This window comes from Diorhabda carinulata, chromosome 11 (genome assembly GCF_026250575.1).
Source record: "Diorhabda carinulata isolate Delta chromosome 11, icDioCari1.1, whole genome shotgun sequence".
NCBI lineage: Eukaryota > Metazoa > Arthropoda > Insecta > Coleoptera > Chrysomelidae > Diorhabda > Diorhabda carinulata.
In genome coordinates this window covers 8051085-8072547 of record NC_079470.1, presented here as the reverse complement: position 1 = coordinate 8072547, position 21463 = coordinate 8051085, and the positions used below count along the sequence as shown (strand labels likewise).

General features: G+C 32.6%; 2 protein-coding genes across 3 annotated transcripts in view; one reads left to right on the top strand and one right to left on the bottom strand.

Moving 5' to 3' along the window:
• Positions 1 to 21463, top strand: part of LOC130899640 (ecdysone-induced protein 74EF) — a 293099-nt gene that overhangs the window by 35737 nt on the left and 235899 nt on the right. The window lies entirely within an intron of this gene.
• Positions 1 to 21463, bottom strand: part of LOC130899642 (U7 snRNA-associated Sm-like protein LSm11) — a 28353-nt gene that overhangs the window by 2101 nt on the left and 4789 nt on the right. The window contains exon 2 of the mRNA XM_057809718.1: positions 12972 to 13087. Within this exon, the coding sequence (XP_057665701.1) occupies positions 12972 to 13087 (116 nt within the window). The remainder of the gene's footprint in view (positions 1 to 12971; positions 13088 to 21463) is intronic.

The window sequence follows — 21463 nt, the reverse complement described above, 5'->3', positions numbered from 1 at the left end:
TAATATACCTTTCAAGTTTGCATTCCGGAAATTTAATTAATATATTTGAATTATCAAAATTTTGTTTTGATGTTAAATTTATTAACAACCGCTCCCATATATATCTATATTGATATAGAATTTAACATATTAATTATCTATCGATAATTATCAGTTTATAAATTACCATTGAGGAAGTACTTGATTTAGAGAACTTTAGATACCGTGCTACAATTATTGGCCTCTGAAAATGAGTAGGTACTTTCTCGGTAACAACGATCGATCAATCGCTAAAGTGAGAGATAAATTATTGAAGAGATCCTTGAAAGAAGGTCCTGACGAGGCCGTTTGGAAAACAAGCAAGGTTACTACGCCTAAAGAACACTGCGGTCAACGGGTACTACCTTGTGTAATGTCGACGATAATATTATTCAAGACGATTATTCGATTTTAAGTATTCAAAATTTCATTTGCTAGGAATTAAATAGACACGTGGCTTATTAAACTTATATCAAATGAATATCTGGGTTTCAACGCTTTGTAATATTCATTACAATAAACTTACAGTTATAAATGATAACGTATGTCCCAATAATTTTGGTGCGGAATATTTGACCGTATATTTTTGTCATGAGTATATTAATTATTTCGTGTATTTTTCTAAAAATTTTACACCGTAATTGTTCCTCATTTGCCACCCTCCATCATACACGTTGCGACATAAAATGCCAAAAAATCTTAATTGCACGGGTCTGAGGTAAATTTTGATACAAAAGGTATATTATTTTTAAGTAGCCAATTATTAGCGAATTTTACTTTTTCTTCACATTTTACATTGTTAGGGTACTCTCCTATATTGTCCAAATAAAAAAACCATTTCTCCTTAGATTGCCGAATTGGTATTTTTCATTGTCCATAACATTGACTCTCTCATTCCCAAAATGTATTCACCTTCGTTGATGCCAACAACTTTGCATCTTTGCTAATTGATTTAGGATATATTTAGGGCACTTTCGATATATTTGACCATTTCTTGCTAAATTTCGCCTTACGGTTCTCTTTGAAGTATGGTATTCACGTGGAAAATTTCTTACAAAACTCCCGTCTCTGTCTTTTGCTCTATTTACTAGTCTTTCTGCTCTTTCTTGAGTTGAAATTCTTGGTTATACACTTCTTCAAATTCGGCTATAAGACGATAAATGTTTGTGTGGAAAATATTTTAGTTTTAAAAAATGCGAACTATATCAGGCTTAGGGATCTGTCCAACCAAATTTTAAATACTTTTATTACTTCCAATTTATAAGACATTTCAATGCAGCTGACATAGAAAAGAACTTGTATAACTAATGTCAAGAAAATAAAAAATTTTTAGTTACAAAGCCATTTTGATATTTTATTATTTTTAAATGCTCTTGTACCAAAACTATTACCCCATCCAGTGTGAGCACCATTAGTCACGCGGCACACATCAAACCGAGTTCTTCTCAAACTTTGACAAATTTTAGTAATCACGTGGCGTTAGATCTGGTGTAGGTCGTGCAAAGCAAACTCTGTCATTAGCACTTTTGCGACTAATCCAGCAATCGGCCAAAGATGTCGCCCATCATCTAACTGGAAAATCTAGTACCTAGGTGAGAAGTATCAGTAGCAGTTGCTTCATCCAAAAAGAAAAGCCCATAAACCTTCCATCGGTATGTGCTATGAAAACATTTTAGGAGATTCAGCTAGACCAACTCGTGAGGCGTTTCTTAGCCCCAATCCGCACATTTTAACTGTTGTCCACAAATGTAAAGAATCGATTCATAACTGACAACATGATCGATAAAATTTTTATCGTCTAACATTTCAGTAGAAAACTTGGCTGGTGTTACAGCTATTAACGGTAAGCACGTAGTTGTGAACATTTCGTCCAAATCATTCACACAGTCGATAGATTTGCGATTAGCTATCCAAGCCGATATGTATTCGAAGTGATACCACCTAAGGGTGTTATTATCTCTTAGAGAATCACAACCTACCGCACGTTGTACAGTAATTACAAATTAGATCTTTGCAACTGTTCACCAGTTGCCATCTTTGCTATTACTAGATACTAGCTCTGTAATTTATAAACAAACGTACTTCGGTAATATCGACAAGTTTTTTAAAAACTAGACCACTGTTAGAATTGGAGAGAGAATATAGGTAATACAAGGAGAAACGCGAAAGTAATGTCGCTTTCTTAAATTCCATACAGATGATGCTACACTCGTGGCAACAACATTTTGCATTCTAATGTGCAAATTTTCAATACCCAATCAATAAAAATCAATTGCTTTTTGAGTAAACTATCTCGAATGTGGACGAAAGTGTCCGCAGAGTTCCAAAAACTAATATGCTTTCAGCTTGATGGTGGAATTGAATACTCAATTCACACGAAATTACAACTTGAAGTACTATATTACTACTAGGTCCAAAAACTGTTTAAAATGTGTGATAATGTGCCAAAAACATACGAAAATCTACCTTAACCATTTATTTTATCTAATAAGGTCATTTCTGGTCACACCAAATACAATTGTTAGAGATATCACATTTTGAAACCAGTTCACTTTTTGGGTATGTACATAACAATCTTTTTTTTATCAAGGCGCTTTTCTATTTCAAAGTAGCATACCTTCGATGTGGATTTAAAAGTGATTACGATCAATTTCAGCAATCGAACTGTGACGTAATAATAACTTCTTGACATTTATCAGTTGGTCTGACCGTGAATGTCAGTTGGTCAGATACAATACTCGTCGATACGTGCGTTTATAACCTGTTTATTTTGTTTGCTTATCAACTACGTTAACAATTTTAATAACAAAATTACTAATTGATAAATATAGAAATAAAATACGAAACTCAATAGTGTATTCAATTAAATAATAATTACGTACTTATCAATGGAGAATACAAATGCATTTAGACAATATGGGTCGAATGTTGTATTGAATACGAATAATATAAGTTCTTTGTTGGACGGTATAAGTAAAACTATATTTCATTCATGAATGCAAAAAAGTGTTAAATATTTCTTGCAAATCCATATCCACACAAATCAACCAAGTTACCTATTAAAACATTTTTCCCTATATCCGTAAAGGACAAGTAGCTTTACTCCGTACCAAGACGAGTCTAGAATCTTTTTTATTGTCAAGAAATTGACTGCAACTAAAGTTACTCTGGTGACGAATACAATAAACGATTTGAATAATAATGATTATTATGATTTGAAAGTTATCGATTCCTTCTTCTTTAGCACAAAAAAATTTCATTTTCATATTTAAACTTTGTCCTCAGATAAACTGAAATGTAGAGGAATCACAAATTTTCAAATTGTAATAAGTAACAAAAAATTAACAACAGTCGCTTATGTCAGACTCGGTGAAAGAACAATTATTGACAGTAATTATAAATAGTTCATTATAAATATTACCAAACTTCCTCATAGTCTTTACTCAAGCTTTTCCATGTTTTCACACCGTTTTATAAGAGCAGATATATATATGAGTCAATTTTTGTTTTCGCTACGGCCATACTTCACAGTTTTGTGAACGGATTGATCGCGACTTGACTTGACTACTAGATAGCTATAAAAATCTTCTATACCTTGTTAGGAAAGAAAAGAGTCGTAGAAAATACAAAGGGTCGATACTCTTTATATCAAATCCTTGATTTGTTTGCATTCGTTCATATATATGCTTGACCTGATCATCAACTTCATTATCCACATCCTCTTCGTGCTTGCTCTTCATACCTTTCTCACTTTCTACTTTAGCTCGTAGAAACTTTTTTACCGCAGTGTTCAACCAACCTTCACGCCACTCCACGCCATGGTAATGAATAGAGTTTAAATGCAGTGTACTGATTTTAATAAATATAAATAGGAAGAGCAGAAGAAAAAGTCTTCAAGCATTAACTTAACCAACAAAGAAAAACTGATTAACACGTAAATCACCGCTGTTGTTTACACGGGGATTTACGAACGTCGAAAGCAACGTCTGTTATTTTCTTGTGGTCGAGCGGTAAAATATCACGTGTAAAGCACGCCATAAGCACAGAGTAAACTACAATTCAAAAGATCCTGAAACTTTTTTGGAATTACTACAATAATTCCACTTGGGATAATTTTATAGACCAGCTCCAGTAAAGATTTCATCATAGCGCCACTTTATCATCTCGCAAAGTTTTAATTCTACATGTGTGTGTCAAACAAGAAATTAATCTAAGATGTCGAGAAAACAACTTTATGAAAAATATTTAAATGATTTAAAAAAGAGCAGAAATGAGAGAACCATGCACACCAAAGTTGTATGAAGCAATGCAATACTTTGGAGTCCCAATGGAGATAATCAAATTAGTGCGCATGATTTTGAAGAAAACTACAAGAAAGGTAACAGTAGATTAAAAGCTTGTGCATAATATCATGAGCTTTCTATGTCACAGAGTGACCCACACAATACAGTTTTGAGGAGGTACCCCATTGATTATCTAGAGGTAACAATTACAATAAAAATATAGAAATTGAAGAGGTGGTGAAAAGATTTGAAACGGCAGCAGGAGATATAAAAGCATTGTTCCAAAAAATTATTAAAATCAGCGAAAAGCAGTGCTCTGCTGCTGCGAAATAGGATATTATTAAAAAAGCAAATAAACTAGAAGTCTTTCTTTGCATCTAATGAAGGGGTTTGAAGAAAAACAAATAAAGAAATAATGACCGTTTCTGATCTACCATTAACTACCAATGCAATAAGGGTACAATGGAGTTAGATGACTGGGGCACGTTTCACGAATGATTATTATAAAACCGACCAAAAAAGATCAAGAGAACGGAGGAAAAGTAGAATGAAATACCAAAGGAACAGATAGGAGTGAAGGCAGATATAATAAAGATTGGTATAGAAAGATGGGAAGAAGCGGCACAGAACAAAATCAAATGAATAAATTCAGTAAAGGAGATTTAGCTAACAATATGAAGAAAGCTCTATAGCCATGAGAGACGCGGATTGTTTGTATTATTATATGTATATTTTAAAATTAATTAAAGTCATTAAATTGATTTTCATATATTCCGGGGTATGTTAAGAAATTGAATGCGTTCTTTTCAGAATAAGTAATATGAATTCCCGTCTGGTCGAAAATTTGAAAAACAAAATCGTACTTTTTCACGATCCTTTTATATTTTCCGAATAATCGACAGCATTTCTTCTACTTTGAACCGCTCAAATTTTACCACCTTATAGTTCTAGTTTTCAATATCGAAATCTAATTAATAGTATCCACAAGTCGGCCATAATAAACGGTAAGTTCCAATCGGCTCGACCGCCAAACTGTAGCCATAGGAAGAATCATTAAAAGTCACATTTCTGTGTTTTAAGCCGCTTTAGTTCACTACAACGCGCAACGTAGCTTTATTCGTATATTTAACGTTCTCTTTTTACTTATATAATATTTAACTTGAATATATATTTTTGAATACGCCGTCGTAAAATTATACAGCAGAAAAAAGACTATTAAGAATTAGTAAATCAGATTTGAATTAGTAGATTAGATAAAAATAATTTTTGTTTAACAAACGTACTTTTAGAGTACACTCGGTAGTTAATATGTCGAATAAGAATCTGGTCGACTATTTGGTAAGAAATCCACTAACCTTCTGACTCTGTTTTCCTTGTTAAGCAATAACTATTTAAATTCTATCGACAAAGGTCATCCGAGATTTTTTCAATGCCCAGCACCGGTTGCCATTGACGAGGCTCTATTTGGTACTAGCGGGAATTTTTTTTATTATATTGATATTTTGTTTCTCTCTTGTTTGTTATGTATAAATATGTTAATAAGAGATGACTGATATATCTTTACGTTTTGAATCAGATGAGTAGTTTTATAACGGTAGTATTAAGATTTATATTTATTTGTTATGTCTAGTTTATTCACAGGTATTTCAATTTATGTGAAAACGTTTTATACAATGGGTTTTAAGAATTCGTCGCTTGTCGAAAAATATTTAATCGCTATTAAATACGTGGGCATCACTCTACGATTTAATTTTATAAGATCTAAAACTGTAATGAAATAAAATGAAACAAACAATGAGAATAACATAATCGGTATGAACTTCTTTTGGGCCTATATGGCATTTATAGTAGTTCATGATATGCACTGAGAATTTAGCTGTTTATACTTGGTATTTTTTTAATAATTATAACATATATTCCATCTTCTCCACAGCTTTTATCTTATACTCTATCAGGTGTTGGCTCACGATGATTTTAATCCCGCTCGTCTCCATTTCTTCTACTATTTTCTATTTTCTGCCACCTTTATAAATTCCTCCATTCTCTTTATTTCTTTCACCCATTCTCTCCCTTCGATACAATAACATATGGCCAAGGAGTAATGCAACGTTGGAAGTAGTACTCAACAATCAATACCACTCAAGAAGGTAGAGAATAAGGATATTTTGCAGAGCATAATGAGAGACTGGAAATAATAGAAGAGATTAAAGAATTGAAGAGAAGTGAAGATATAACCTGAAATGATAATATATCAAGGTAAAAATGGAGAAATGGAAATGGAGATTAAGAATACTTAATAAAACTGGAAAAACGGCCTTAATTGCATCAATTAAAGAGTCATTAATTAATCAAGCATTATATCAAAGTACACAAAAACATACTAGAAAAGAAGCACTGGTTGAAGATCAACATCAATCCATAATTGAATAATCAACAGAGAAAAGCAGTCTAAATGAAGTATACATTGCCTTCTTAGAAATTTGAAGGTTAATGTTGGAGAATACAATGCCCAAAAAACAGATGAACATAGCGATAGGAGAAGAAAAAATGGAAATGATTAGATATTTAGGGGAGACAGTACAGATTAAAGAAACCGATATAAATGAAACTATATCATAGACAAAATAGAAAATCCATCCAGCAGGAAAAACAAAATGATGATGTATGGGCCAAAATTAACATATGGAAAGCTGAGTACTAAAAAAACAGAATTAAAGAAGAATATAAACGATGGAATGAAGTAATTGAGGAGAGCGAAGACAGAATCAGAAACGAAGCAGAAGAAGAATTAATTATTGAATCAATAGATGGAATAAGAGAAAATAACAAGCTCAAATGATTTGGGCACATGGTTGGAATGACAAATAACAGACCAATTGGGGCTATATGAAAAGCACGATCAAAAAACAAAACGGAAGGGAAGTGGACCCAAAAAAACTTAGAATCAACAATAACAGAAATATTGGAAAAAAGAGAAAACATGGAACCAAGTAAGAACAATGACAAAAAATTAAAAAATGTGTTAAGTATATTCATGGCAAGAAAACATACGAGGATATATTGAAAAATTCTTAGCATACTATAGAACAAAATTTAAATGTCAAAATATTTTATTTATCAACATATTCTCCTCTTAATTGGACACATTTATTACAGTGAACCTGCAACGTCTCTAGACCTTTCAAAAAAAATGTTTCTTCTTGCTCTGCAAACCAGACCACCAGAGCTTTTATTATGTTCCTCGATGGAAGAAAATTTACGATCTTTTAAACTTTTTTTCAGTTGAGGAAAGAGATGATAGTCGGACGGAGCCAAATCTGGTGAATAAGGGGGGTGTTCTAGTAATTCAAACCCTAAATCACGAATTTTTTGAATAGCAACCTGAGATTTGTGTGCAGGGGCGTTCTCCTGCAAAAAAAAACAACTTTGGATAGCTTTTCGCGTCTTTTCTCTTTAATTTTTCCCGTAGAGTGGTCAGTAATGTCAAATAGTAATCTACAGTTATTTTTCTACCCTTATCCAAAAAATCAATCATTATTACTCCATGGCAATCTCAAAAAACTAAAACAAGAACTTTTCCAGAAGGTTTTTGGACACGAAACTTCTTAGGTCTTGGAGAACCAGAATGTCGCCCTTTCATCGATTGTTGCTTTGTTTTTGGATCGTAGAAATGTACCCAAGTCTCATCCATAGTAACAATTCGGTTTTGTTTTCAAATCGAGCACAGATCGAACGCGGTGCTTCTACCCTTGCACGCTTTTGGTCAACATTCAAACATTTGGGGACTGACACAGAAACTGGCCTTCCCGATCGGTCATCATCTTCAATCGAAAATTTACCTCTTTTGAAGCTTGCAGTCCAATTTTTCACGGTCGCATACGAATGAATTGATCACCAAGGGTATTAAACATATCTTCATAAATCTACTTACCTCTTAATCCTTTTAAATACAGGTACTTGATGATGTCTCGATACTCCAATTTTTCGATTTTGACAATTTCGGTGGACATTTTTTTTTCTTTTAATTTATTGCATAGCTCTGGTTTACTTTTTTGAAGTCAAACTTTACACTGACACTCCTAATAAGTTATTGTTCATTGCTATGTTAACGCAATATTTTGTTTATGCATGGAACTGGTCTAGGCTAACTAAATATCAATACATCCTCGTAAAAGGGACTCTATACCTTCGTTTAAAGGGGGCTTATGTTTATATGTATAAGTATTACAATACGTTTATACCAATTCAGTTATTTCTTGTTTATTTTTTCTATTATTGATTATTGCTTCATAACTTTCTCAAGCCTGCGTATCAATGATGAGCTACCTAATTGCATTCCAGTTCCATAACTTGTATTTTTATCCTTTGTTTCCGAATAGCGAGGTTATCTGCTACGAATGTTGGTTGGTACTGTCATTGCGTTTGAAAAATAATTATTGACTTAATGGACATGTGGAATGCATGGAAGGTATCTGCTACGATTGTGATGGTTGATATTGTTATTGCGTTTGAAAAATAAAACCCATGTAAACCCACGGAAGGTAGATTAGGAATTACTTGGGATATTGTGAACAGAAGCTGTAGAGAGAGCTAAAGTTTTTATTAATGTTACTTAGACTCTTTAACTTGATGTTATCGGGAATTCATTACTGACATTACATCATTGTATATGTGTAAAAAGTATATTATGAGCTATATTGGGTAATTCATTAGTATGGACGTGATAAATTTGAAATTATTTGAAAATAATTCATGTTATGCTTCTGCTCCAAAACATCCAACATATATCGAAATTTTTACTGAATGTTTTTGAATTTTATTTTCTTTTTAGTTCCATAGATTAAAAATAGTTTTAAACTAAAAATTTATTCTAGTTATACTGGGAAAAATTGACATTTGAAACCTTATTTTACCCTTTTTGTTTGTTTTCTATAGAGAATTGAAAGATTCATCTCTAGACAACTGATACAAAAAAAAACTTGAAATCGATTTATGTTTACAAATTTTCAAAAAAAAATATAAGTTTAGCGATATACAGGATGTTTCATCAAAAAGTAATTACGTCTGTAGGATAGATAGAAAACTGGAAAATAGTTGGGGTTCGCTCAGTAAAAAATATTCGTAAAGCCAAGGGTGTTGAAGAAAAAACATATATATACATATTTTACGATTTTGTCGTAACTACTGGTAATATTGGATTGAAATTTTATACGAATATGTTCTGGACGCTGATACATCCAATGAACTTGTTTTTATAACTCTCATAGAAGGCGCTAGTTACAAGGTTCGTACCAAGTAGTATTGAACATAAGTTTTCCAATATTAGATTTATTAAACAAATTTTCAAGTGAATTTGAACATCATTCAATTTTACACCAAAAAGGTACTCTTGATAAAACTGTTTACCGTTTTTAGAATATTTGAATTATGAAGTGATAACCAATGCTTCAGTAGCGCAAAATTGTGAAAAATATGTATATTTTTTTTCTTTAACTTCCTTTATCTTGAATACGCTTTACGAAAATTCTTTAATGAGCAAATCCCAAATATTATTTAGTTTTCTACCTATCCTAGAGACGTGTTCACCTTTTACGGTAGGCATGACTAGAAGAAAAATGGGGGGCACATCATTTTTCCCATGTTTTGAGACCTCCTGAACACGATTATGATGGTTTTTCGAATGTCTGTAGTTTATATATATATATATCTATATATCTGTTTAAGCTACAAATCTTATTTTCGTCTCTCGAGCAATTGCTATGGGTCCGATTTGGTTCAAAATTAGCATACATGGCTTTTTTGGCGGCGGATTGATGTTATTAGAGTTTGATTGAAAACAAATGAATATTTCGAGGGGTCGCAGTGCAAAAAAAGTGGTTTTTGGCCTTTGCTCACCTCTGCAGGTCAAACGAAAAGCGACTGAAAAATGAAATTTCACATGTAGGTTCAATTAGTTGCGAGATGATTCCATCTCCACCCCCCCTCTCCATTTTATGGTCATTTTTGTTATATTTTCTTATTTTTTGTCCAGAAAAAGTTTAACTAGAGGGTTCGAACTTCGCATGCAAGTAGGGGTGATGTTGAAGAATTGTCTTTCTCAAGTTCAAAGTTTTCTTCTTCAGTTCTTCTAGCACAAAACGCCCGAAATCATTTTGATCGTTGTAATTGTTGAACTGGACCGCCTCCTATTTAATGAATAATACGAGTATGATCGTTGCTAGGGTGATTTTTTTTACTTCCCATTTTCGAAATTTCTTGTCATTATGACAATTTTTTCTTTGTTGTCAATTGGAATTGTACAAGAGGGTTCGAGACCACCGGGTCTATTGAAATTATGAATTTTCATTCGAGAGAGAGGAGAATTAACTTGTGAAATGAAAAGTTATTGAGGAATAGCAAATTTTCCATATAAAGAAATAATATTGAGAATTGATATCATTTCCAAGAAATTCATTTTATGGAAGATGGAAAGCTCACGGCTTTTTTTTAAAACACGCTGTATAAAGAAGCACAGTTATTTGACTCTCCTGAATCATATATTCACACCCCAAAGATGAACTAAGAGAACAAGTTGAATACATCGTGACGAAATAATATTAAAAAAAGTATTAGAATAATTTGTCACAAATGGACCGAAATACACACCATCTACATAACACCTTTAAAATCAGTAAAAAGAAGATAGGAGGCAATTTTAAGAATGCTAATCCTTACCCAAAGTACATTTGCCATTTTGTTGTCATGTGTTGTAACGTCCTCATTAAAACCAACATATCTAATTGCATAAAAATATTAGAAACAACAAAAGTAACCTTTCGAATAATAATCATCGTCGACCTTGCCAATAACAAAGTTAAATGATGTTTGTTCTTATTCAAATATTCAGAAAAATATTGCATCTGATAGTTCGAACAAACACAATATTAAATGTCCTAGGTCACGTCTGATATTTTTTAAGTGGGTACTTTGAATATGAATAATCAGAAACAGCAGAAATTTTATTGGGAAATTTGGGAAAAGGTAGAAACAGAAAAAGCTACAATTATACATATACCAGGAACGTCTTCAATGAAAAAATCAATGAGGAAAGAAAACAATAAAGATGGCTACCAGAAATTAATATAAACCTAGGGTATATATACATGTATAAAGTAAAGTGTGTGAATAATGCTATTAAATTATCTTGTTCTTAGGTCTCTTTCAATCAAAATTGACTTTTGATATTGAAGTTTTGACCTACTTCGATCTTTATCAAAATATCTTGTTACACCAAATAAATTTTTATCAAAAGTCCCTGAATGGTCGTTTCGTTAATCTGTTTCGAAATGTCGTAATTATGATTTTAACAAACCCACGTTCTATTCGAAAACAGTACTATTAATAATATAAGTAGTACCACGGCCAATGTTAGTGGGTGATTGCCAAATTTTATAGCTGAAAACGAAACTGGGTGAATACCAAAAGGAAGCACAAACTTGACCTTTTTACGTTAACATATCCTAAAAGGTTGTTTCTCATGTTATTGATAACTTATATGATTGTTATACGATCGACAGAGTTTCGTAATACCTTAAATTGGTATTTCTATTGAGTATGACATTGTTGGTGTACCCACATTATGTAATAAAAAGAACTGGTTTTTATTTCGTGAATATACATACATGAATTTGTTTGTTTCAGAGTATAGATGTTGTCTAATAAATATCTATTTATAGTTAAGGGTCAAATATATTGTTTCATTATGATGGCTCACCAACAAGGGATTTGTAAACAATCCGAAAATACAACAGAAAGCCGGGCTACGTAGTAGCGATAGTTTTCTAGTTGAAAATATATGTATGTATGTATAATATTTACTAGTGATACCCAAACGTTCGTTGTTAATACCGAGATTTTTAACAGCATCAATAAATCGTGTCACCTACCTTGCACATAGCATATTCATACAAGGTGTGATCAAATTTGACTCCACTAGTGCATTAAAATTGCTCGCGGGAATCCTTAAAATTTTTTTTCTAAATTTGTATCTTCACGTGAAGTTTGACTGACATATCGCAATCTTTGTGTGTTTGTCATCTGATTTTTCACAATGAGAAATGTTTATCTGATAATGACAATGGAAAAAAATTTGAGCTAGGAGTGTACAATGGAATTAAAGCTACGGAATGGTAGTGAAGTCGTCGGGTCATCTTTTATGTATTTAATAACGTAGGTGAGGAGCCTCTTTGGTCGACCATCAAAACTTTCCAATAATCTAATGAATTGAATGCAGGTAATGCCCAGGGCATCCATGATTTGTATTAAAGTCCGATCCGGACTTTATTACAAGGTATGAAACCTTTCATGCAAAGTATTGCATACAATAAACTCACAAAATGTTTATATGGGTCAGTTAAGGACGAGTTGTGGTCGGGACGTCCCTCGACATTAAAAACAGATGAAAATGTACAAATAGTGGATAAAGTATGAACCATAAATCGTTGTAAAAAGAGCATAATCTTCCAGATATGCTTCTTGTTTTATATTTAACGTTAGGACAAGGGCAGTCTATTTTATCACAGAGTTAACACTAATTTAAACCCAAGAATAGCCTTAAACCCAAGAATTAATTTCTGGATCCATGTTTGATAAATTATCTATCTGTACAAAAATATACTAAATGAAACTTACCTTCACTTTAAATTCTTCATCCACGCACCTCTTTAACATTTCCAATGGTCCACATGCTTTTTCCATTTTGGTAAAAATATTTTTTACTTTTCTATTCTTAGTCGAAGGAATTGGTACTGCAACGAAAATTACGATTCATGTGAGGTCGTACTATGAGTTACTTGATGTATAGAATAAAGACTAGTACAGACCGGGATAAAAAATATTAACTAAGTTGGAATTCCTGGAACCGTTGGCGGTATTCATACTGAATACACTGTTTACACCACTACTACACCAACACTCACAATTACACTCTGTCGCGCGTTTCGATAACCAAGTTATCGTCTTCAGTGAATGAAGGTGAATTAAAATCTAATGATTTGACTTACCTATTTTATACTAAATTTTCCCATTAATAAAATTAATTCCAGCAGGAAAAAAATTTCTTTGCAGGAATTTCAATGCCTTCAAATGCAGCATTTGCTCTGATACCTTTCAATCCTATTTATACTAAAGGATTGGAAGGAATATTAAGCAGAGTGGGTTTAAAATTGGTTTATAAATCCAACAATACATTAAAACAATTGTTGGCCAATCCTAAGGATAAAATACCAAATTTGGAAAAGAGTGGTATATATGACATTATTGCCGATCATGCTTCCAGTCACAATCATGACATAAATATTAATAATGTAAAATTGTTAAAAAATGTATCCAATAATAAATTGTTGGATGCATTTGAGAGCATTGATATTGCTAGATGTAAGAGTAGCTTAAATAGGGACAAAGGGCCAATTCCTTTCAGCCCTCTCTTTAGTTTAGTAGTCAAGGAATGAATGTGAAGATTCCCACCAAGGAATTTTTTTCCCGCTGGAATTAATTTTCGTGGAAGGAGGTTTATTAGTAGGAAAATTTAGTATAAAACAGGTAAGTCGAGTCATTAGACTGTAGTTTACCTTCAGTCTCTGAAGACGATAACTTGGTTATCGAAACGCGCGTCAGGCAGGGTAATTGTGAGTGATGGTGTAGTGGTGATGTAAACAGTGTATTCAGTATAAAAAATATTGACAAATGTTGAAAACTAGCAAAAGTTGATGATCATTTAAATACTTTGAAATAGATATTTAAATTATTCTTGAAATTTTATTGAATGAAAAACAGTCCAATGACTTATCATTAATAAAAAAATGTCTGTTTAATGTACAGTTTGAAAAAAAAACCATTAATCTTTGTTACGTAAACCCATTTTACAATCAAAATAACAAAAGTCATGTAATTGTCGTAATTTTAGAAATTGTTAATAGAAAAATTTGCAAAAAATAAATTAGATAAAATGTTTCAGTAAAAAGCGACAAAAACAATAATATGTTGATAATAGCACCACTTTGAGTGTCTGTCCAAGGTTCCGGTAAGTGAGGTTATATAAGAATAATTATTTAATTTAAATGGGTATTATAGTGCTGTTAATGCATATGAGTTGGACGTAATATGCAGCATTTTAGCTAATTATATTTTTTTAATTATGTCTGGAAGTAGCATTAAAATGAGATTTTAAAAGTGTCAAAATACTTCCTACTTCCTTCATGTTTATTTTCGAGCGTAGAGGACTTCTAATATTCATTATAAATGTTTATGAATCATAAATTTATAATAATTTATTCATTCTGAACGATACGAAACCATTACAATTGATAATTTCATTGAAATATATTAGTAAATAACAAAATACCCGTAATTGGAATAGGTTACCATTTCTATCCCTGAGGTCTGCCAATTGCAATTTTATATCTGTCCTGGGAACTTGAATTTTGGGTTTGTCAGTCGAAATTTTCCCCATAAAATCGGGGAAAATACGAAAAACTGTCAAATTCTTTGTTTTCGCGTTTATCTCAAAAACGAAGAGAAATTTCGAAACTCTCTCAATTTTTGTTTCAGTTCGACGAAAACTCACATATTTCGATTTAGAAATTAACGATATACAACTTTTATTTTGGAACTTTGCTTGAAATTCCTCATCGCCTTCGAGATAAACGCAAAAGATAAAAAAATTTGATAGTTTTCACAATAGTCACGTCATTTCCGGAAAAATTTCACCTGGACAACCCGAAATTTGAGTTTGTGGATTCCATGTAAACAGTAATCCGCATAATTTATTAATATGGAAAGCTCATACTTTCTTAATAGACATCAGAAATTTTCAATCAACATGAAGTTACAATCGACCTCAATCGGCTTCAATAGATGTTAATCGACTATATCTGACAAAAGTAAACGCCAATACACCAAAATATATAAAAGTTGATATGATTAGACCTCAATTGGCGTCAATAGACATCAGAAATTATCAATCAACATGAAGTGACAATCGACCTCAATCGGCTTCGATGGATATTAATCAACAATATCTGACATTATTATACTTAAATTCACCCAAATATATAACAATAGACATCAGAAGTTATCAATTGAACTTGACTCAATAGAGGATTTTTCTACTAATTTAATTAAAAATTTTGTTAAAGAATAAAAAAAATGCAAACTAGAACAGTATTCATCAAAAGCGAGACAGTAGGCGGTCAATAGGTTGACTAAAGCTCAGTGAGAATTCAATCAAAAGAAACATTCAGACTAGGAGATTAGGTAAATAAATTGTGGAAATAACATAAACCAATTCTAATTAATAAGCATTATTAGAATCTGTTGAAAATGACTACTTTAAACAGTTTTGGTAGTCAAACGGTTTGGTTGACCACATCTCACAAGTAGAAGTTAACTTGATACCCACCGAGGAATTATAAAAATAAACACAAATTTATACACTAGAATGGTTTATTTTTGAAACATTAGTGCATGGAAAGCAATTACCACATATCATCCGTCGGTGACGAGACTCATATTTTAAACGTGTTTAAAATTGAAAAGTCTTCTCTATGAGGTGCTCTGTACTTAAAATTTAAACTCAAGTCCACTCAAAGTTGTTCAGTAATTTGTAATATTTATAAAGCTAGACAGTGACCTGTCAGAAGACTAACCAACACTTTAATGTCGTTTCTTTTTTGGCAAAGCTATCTGCTCACCGCTTCGAATTGGATATCTGAGTCTATCATGCTATGCATTTGGTCCATTGGTTTGTCACTGCATTCTTCCTTTATCAATTCTACAATTCTCACTTAACTTATCAGCACTGGCTCAACTTTTTCTCTCTGAAGGCGAGTTAGGTTTACCAGTGCCTCTAAGACTGTGGTGTGGCGTGTACCCCAATGATACTCAAGCATATCAGACTAGTGTTGTTTAACTGGGGTTATCTTCATCACCCCAGTTTTTCATGTTGTTTTTAGGACCAGATTATCAGTTTTGCCTAGAGAACCTAATGCTTGTCCCGTTGACGAAAGAGATGCTTTATTTGAAGAGAGCAAAAAACAAGAGATAAAGATTAAATCACTTTTGAACCAAGGTTTGAAGGTGACCGTCTTAGAAATACAGTACTGCACCAAGCATGAAGTTCAGAGACCCTAGATTTTCTGTCTGTAGAATCCTTATCAAGTTAAAATAAGTTCTATCTACCACCATTAATATCTAGAGTTCATTACAATATTTGAATTTTTTTTAAACTGTAATCAAATGAATACGGAATGATTTCTATACATTCAGTTTAATTTTATTATCACCTGTGAAACCTAACAGATAAATCGAAAAAGTTTCATTACATTTATTGTGCATTAATAAATGAAATCATATAAGGCGAAAGTGATAGAAAATAATGTTCATGAAGCAAGATTTGACTTGGAATTTCATATCGATTTTCCACAAATTGAATTAAGTTTTTATTTAAAATCTATTACGTTACATCCAAAGTTCTCACGTAATTTCCGATCCTTTTTATCTAGATTCGCAGTAATTTAATACTCCGAATGAACTTCAATTCAATCAATATTATTAGAAGATATTATACACCTTCTTCAATCAGAACATCAAACAATTGGTTTGTTGATTTGTGTACATATTTGGAATGTGTATGATTAAAACGCAATTTCATTATATTATAGAATTCCGCAGTAAAACAGGACATTGGAAAACTATCGACAGTTCATTTAAATTTAGATGTTTTAATAGCGATGTTAGTAGTGTTTGGTGTGGAGACGTCATCCGTGAGTGATAGAGAGCAACGCCCTGTGTTACTAGCAACCGTCTCATTGTCTACGGTCACTAATTTATGGGCAACGTTGCCAACAACTTAGCTCTATGTAACAGTTAGTGATTTATATATTTCAGGAAATTTATCTAATGTAAAGTACTTTTTAATTTATAAAAACTGGTAAAAATATCACCAAAAATCTTCTTTTCACTGTACAGTACACAATTTGGAGAATTATGAGTTCTTTTAAACGTATTATTAAAGAATTACATTAACCAGTCATCTTCTTGATTGATTAGCGTTTTGATTAATCTAAAAAATGACAAATTGACAAAAGTATGAATGTTCTAAGAGTCTTATTATCTCTACTGATTCAAAATAGGTGCTTTCATTTTATCTATTCTATCCTACACATAGTTATATACAAGGAGTTTCTAAATTCATGCGACGAAGTTCAGGAGTTGATTGCTTGTATGAAATTGTTATGGAATAAAAAATAAACTCAATTTTAGTCACACACAACTTTTAAAGAGTGATATCTTAGAAAGGGGTGGGCTGAGTAAATTTTGTTACAGGGAAGCAATCTTATGAGCAATCACCTCCTGAATATTGTTGCATGAATTTAGATACACCCTGTGTAAGAGGGGTATGGGGTATCAATACTGAATACACTGTTTGCACCACCAATTCACCAACCCTCACGATTACACTGTCTGACGCGCGTTTCGATAACCAAGTTATCGTCTTCAGTCTCTGTCAACTCGTTGCGTAAGATGTGTCCTATGTCAGATTTTAATAATTGTCAACAGCTTTCTTTGTACCTCGTCGTTGGTGATTCTGTCGGTTCAGGGTATCTTCAGGATGCGTCTATAAAGCCACATCTCAAATGCCTCAAGTTTTTTGGTCTTTTGACGTTTCAAGGTTCAAGTTTCCACTCTGGATAGCAGTACTGACCACACATAACATTCCATGAATCCTATTCTGACGTGGAGGTTTAGATTTCTGTTTGCAAACATAAAGGAATACTTGCACCCATTCTATTTGTTTTCCATTAAGTGGGATAATAGGTTGAGGGTGTTCAGCAAGGTGAAATTGTTGTACAGGAGATGAGACATGGTGTTTCATTACACCCCTGAAACAAAACAACAATCTTGTCTGTGGCATCACTTTGGTTCCCCGCCATCATAAAAAATTCAAACACGCGCAGTCGCAGAAGATGTTATGGCGACTGTGTTTTGGGAGGGGAAGGGGAGGGAATACTCGGTTTAATGTAATCTGGGACAACAACAACAACAACAACCTAACTCATGCAGATATTTTGAAACATCCATCAAACTCCAATGAGCAATTCAGAATCAATGAGGAGAACGATTGACGAGTGGAGTAGAGAAATTTGGGGAGCACTGTTATGCCCCATGCCCCGTTCACTCCGGATTCAACCCCCAGTGATTATCACCTCTTCCGCAAGCTAAAGGAACTCTTACGTGACAAACTCTTCTTAAACGATGATTTGGCTGAACACTTCTTCGACTAAAGCTAGAGCATCATCTTCAAAACCGATGAATAAGTTAATAAAAATAACCAATGTCTTTTTAAATATAGTATATTCTCAAAATAATAATTTGGACTTCTTGATATAAACTATTTTATTATAAAATTTGTTTTTATGTTAAAAGGCCTGGACTATTTTAAATATATTTCTGACTGAAGCCATTTAGATGAACGTCTCAACATCATACAACTTGGCACTCGATGAACTATTTCATTTTATAGCTTCGAGTCTTATGTAATTTCGGTATTTCTCTTTGGTCTTTTCTTCATAGTACTGTTCGGTGCATTATGTCATAATTTTAGAATTGTATTTAATTATTTTCACACGTTTTTGTTGATACTCGAAGCACCGATCAACTTACGAATCGCATAAATCTTTTCTTAGAAGTTGATTTTAATTTTATAAGTTTTTTAAATTTGGAATTCTGAAATAGACAATAATCTCAAAGGGATTCTGGCTACTAAAAAAGTTCATCCTGTTTTCCTAAATTCACATTTAGTAATTTGAGAATTATTTAAATAAATTAAATTACAAAAATGGTTCCATCCCTTTAGTATCAATTCGGCACCCAATATATAAAAACCAAGATTGGGAAAACAAAACCTAAAGTAAAGACTTGTCACCTTAATTTGAATTAACAAAACATTTTTTGAAACATGGATAGTACATAAACTAAGTCCGCTCAAGTTGTAGTACTGATCCAGACTGGTTCGAATCGGCGATCGTGGCTAGACGCCCTTATTTGAATCGATCAGCAGTAAGGTAGTAAAGTGAGTAAAGTAAAGTAAAGTAAAGGCTTTTTAGAACTGAGGAATGTATATGAGGAATGTATATGAATTTGGAAACAGCGATTCCGTAATACCAGTGAATCAGAAACTTGCAGTCCCTTAAAAACCCACCAAAGGTCCACAATTAACTCCAGCGCATCACCAAGCGCGACAATTTGCCTTAATTGAAATCGATGTAAACAAAAAAGTATACCGAATCAAAGAGATTTGTTCAGAATTTTTGAGCAGATTCGTGGACTTTGGCTTCTTTAGAAAGAAAAAATGATCCTCAATTCGTTCCGGAATATAAATGCATAACGATCCTTCCAGGTAGTGCCTGAATAACATCTGACACGCCATTATAAGAGACAACGTCCTACTACATACTTGTGGTAAACAAAGATCGAGTCGACCCGCAAAAAACTTTCCAGAAAATAACGGTGATTATTGAACAGGAGTGGGAAAGTTTATCACAACTATTCGTTAAAGATAGATGAAAAAAAAAAGAACAATTTACATCGACCAGTATTAACGAAAGAGTGACTTTTGGAGGGAATTTATTTAAAAGGAAAAACTGATCGTTAATTCGTATCGGGTCTCATCTAAACAATCCTAATTCACAACAATACGCCTCGGAAATGTTATAATAACACCCCAGGAACTAACGCTTGTTCTTAAAGAGGAATGAGAACATATATATCAATAGTTTGTGAAAACATTAACAAGATGGATGAAAAGGCAGATAGAATGATTTGCACAGGTCTATATAGAACAAATAGTGACTTTTGGAGAAAGTTCGTAAACGGTTTGAAGTGTTTTTCTCAAGTAAAAAATAATCTTCGATTCGTATCGGGTTTCATATGAATAATTTGATTTCATAATGATACGTCCAGAAGGTGCTAGAACAACTAGTTTTATAGGTAACAAAGTCCAACCACATATAGAAATGACTATTATGGAGTGGCCAACAATGTTCAAGATCAGAAGTCGAAGAAGTGGCTATTGAAGAGGAGTAGAAAGTTCAACAGTTCAACAAAGCAAAAAAGAATTAAACAAGAGCACGAGGTGGAGTAAATTCTTTTTAGAATCTTGTTGATTTTTTTCCAACTGACTTCATTTCAGTTTTCATAGTTTATACATAATTACACCGCCTCCACCCAGCAATAAATCCCAATACTCTGTGACCAAGGTCTGTTGGCTGTAAAAACTATTTACATTTATTCATAACGAGTGAGAGATGCTTAAGTGGTGTGGAGAGGAAAAAAACCTTTTCCACTTTTTCGGAAAATCACCCACTCGGCAATTCTCTATATAGTAAGTGAATCTATAACAAACTGATAAAAACTTGCTGCTCAAAAAGCGATGAAAAAAGTTATCAAGACTTAAGAATAAGTTTTAAGAATCTCATTTTCATTCACCAAGGCCCTTCTCACATTTGGTCACGAAACTTGGACAACAACAGAAAAATATACAAACTATAAAAAAAACTCAACTCCCCGTCTTACACCTCTAAGGTTGGAAAGACATAAGTAAAAAAGTGTAAATGAGTTATTCTATTATTTTCGATGGGTCTATAAAAACAAAATACTCCATTGTAAGGCTAGAATTCCATTTTAATAAAACGTATTTTACAAAATGGGAAAATGAAGAATAATATTCAACTGTAGACAAAAAGGGCCCCCAAATATGTAAATCCAACTCTGATCAGAAAACGAAACAAAATCCTAATAAATTCATTTCGTTTGTATTTAAAATTTGATTTGAAAATGAAAAAAATGACAATAGTAAAAAGAGATATTTTTTTTTTATACCTAATCAATTTTTATGTTTATTCTCTCATATTTTATAGATACCCATAGATAAAGGTCCTTATATATTATAAACATAATAAAACGTTTCTCTGTTGAAATATTACCGGCGAAACATCTAAAAATAGTCATTTTTCATTTGTTTAACGTTACGTCGTAAAATAAAATGCATAGTTGGGATGTCGGAGGTGAATTGTAACTTACTTAGTCTTCTAGGTAGACTACTAGCTTTTGGCTTTTGCTCTAGC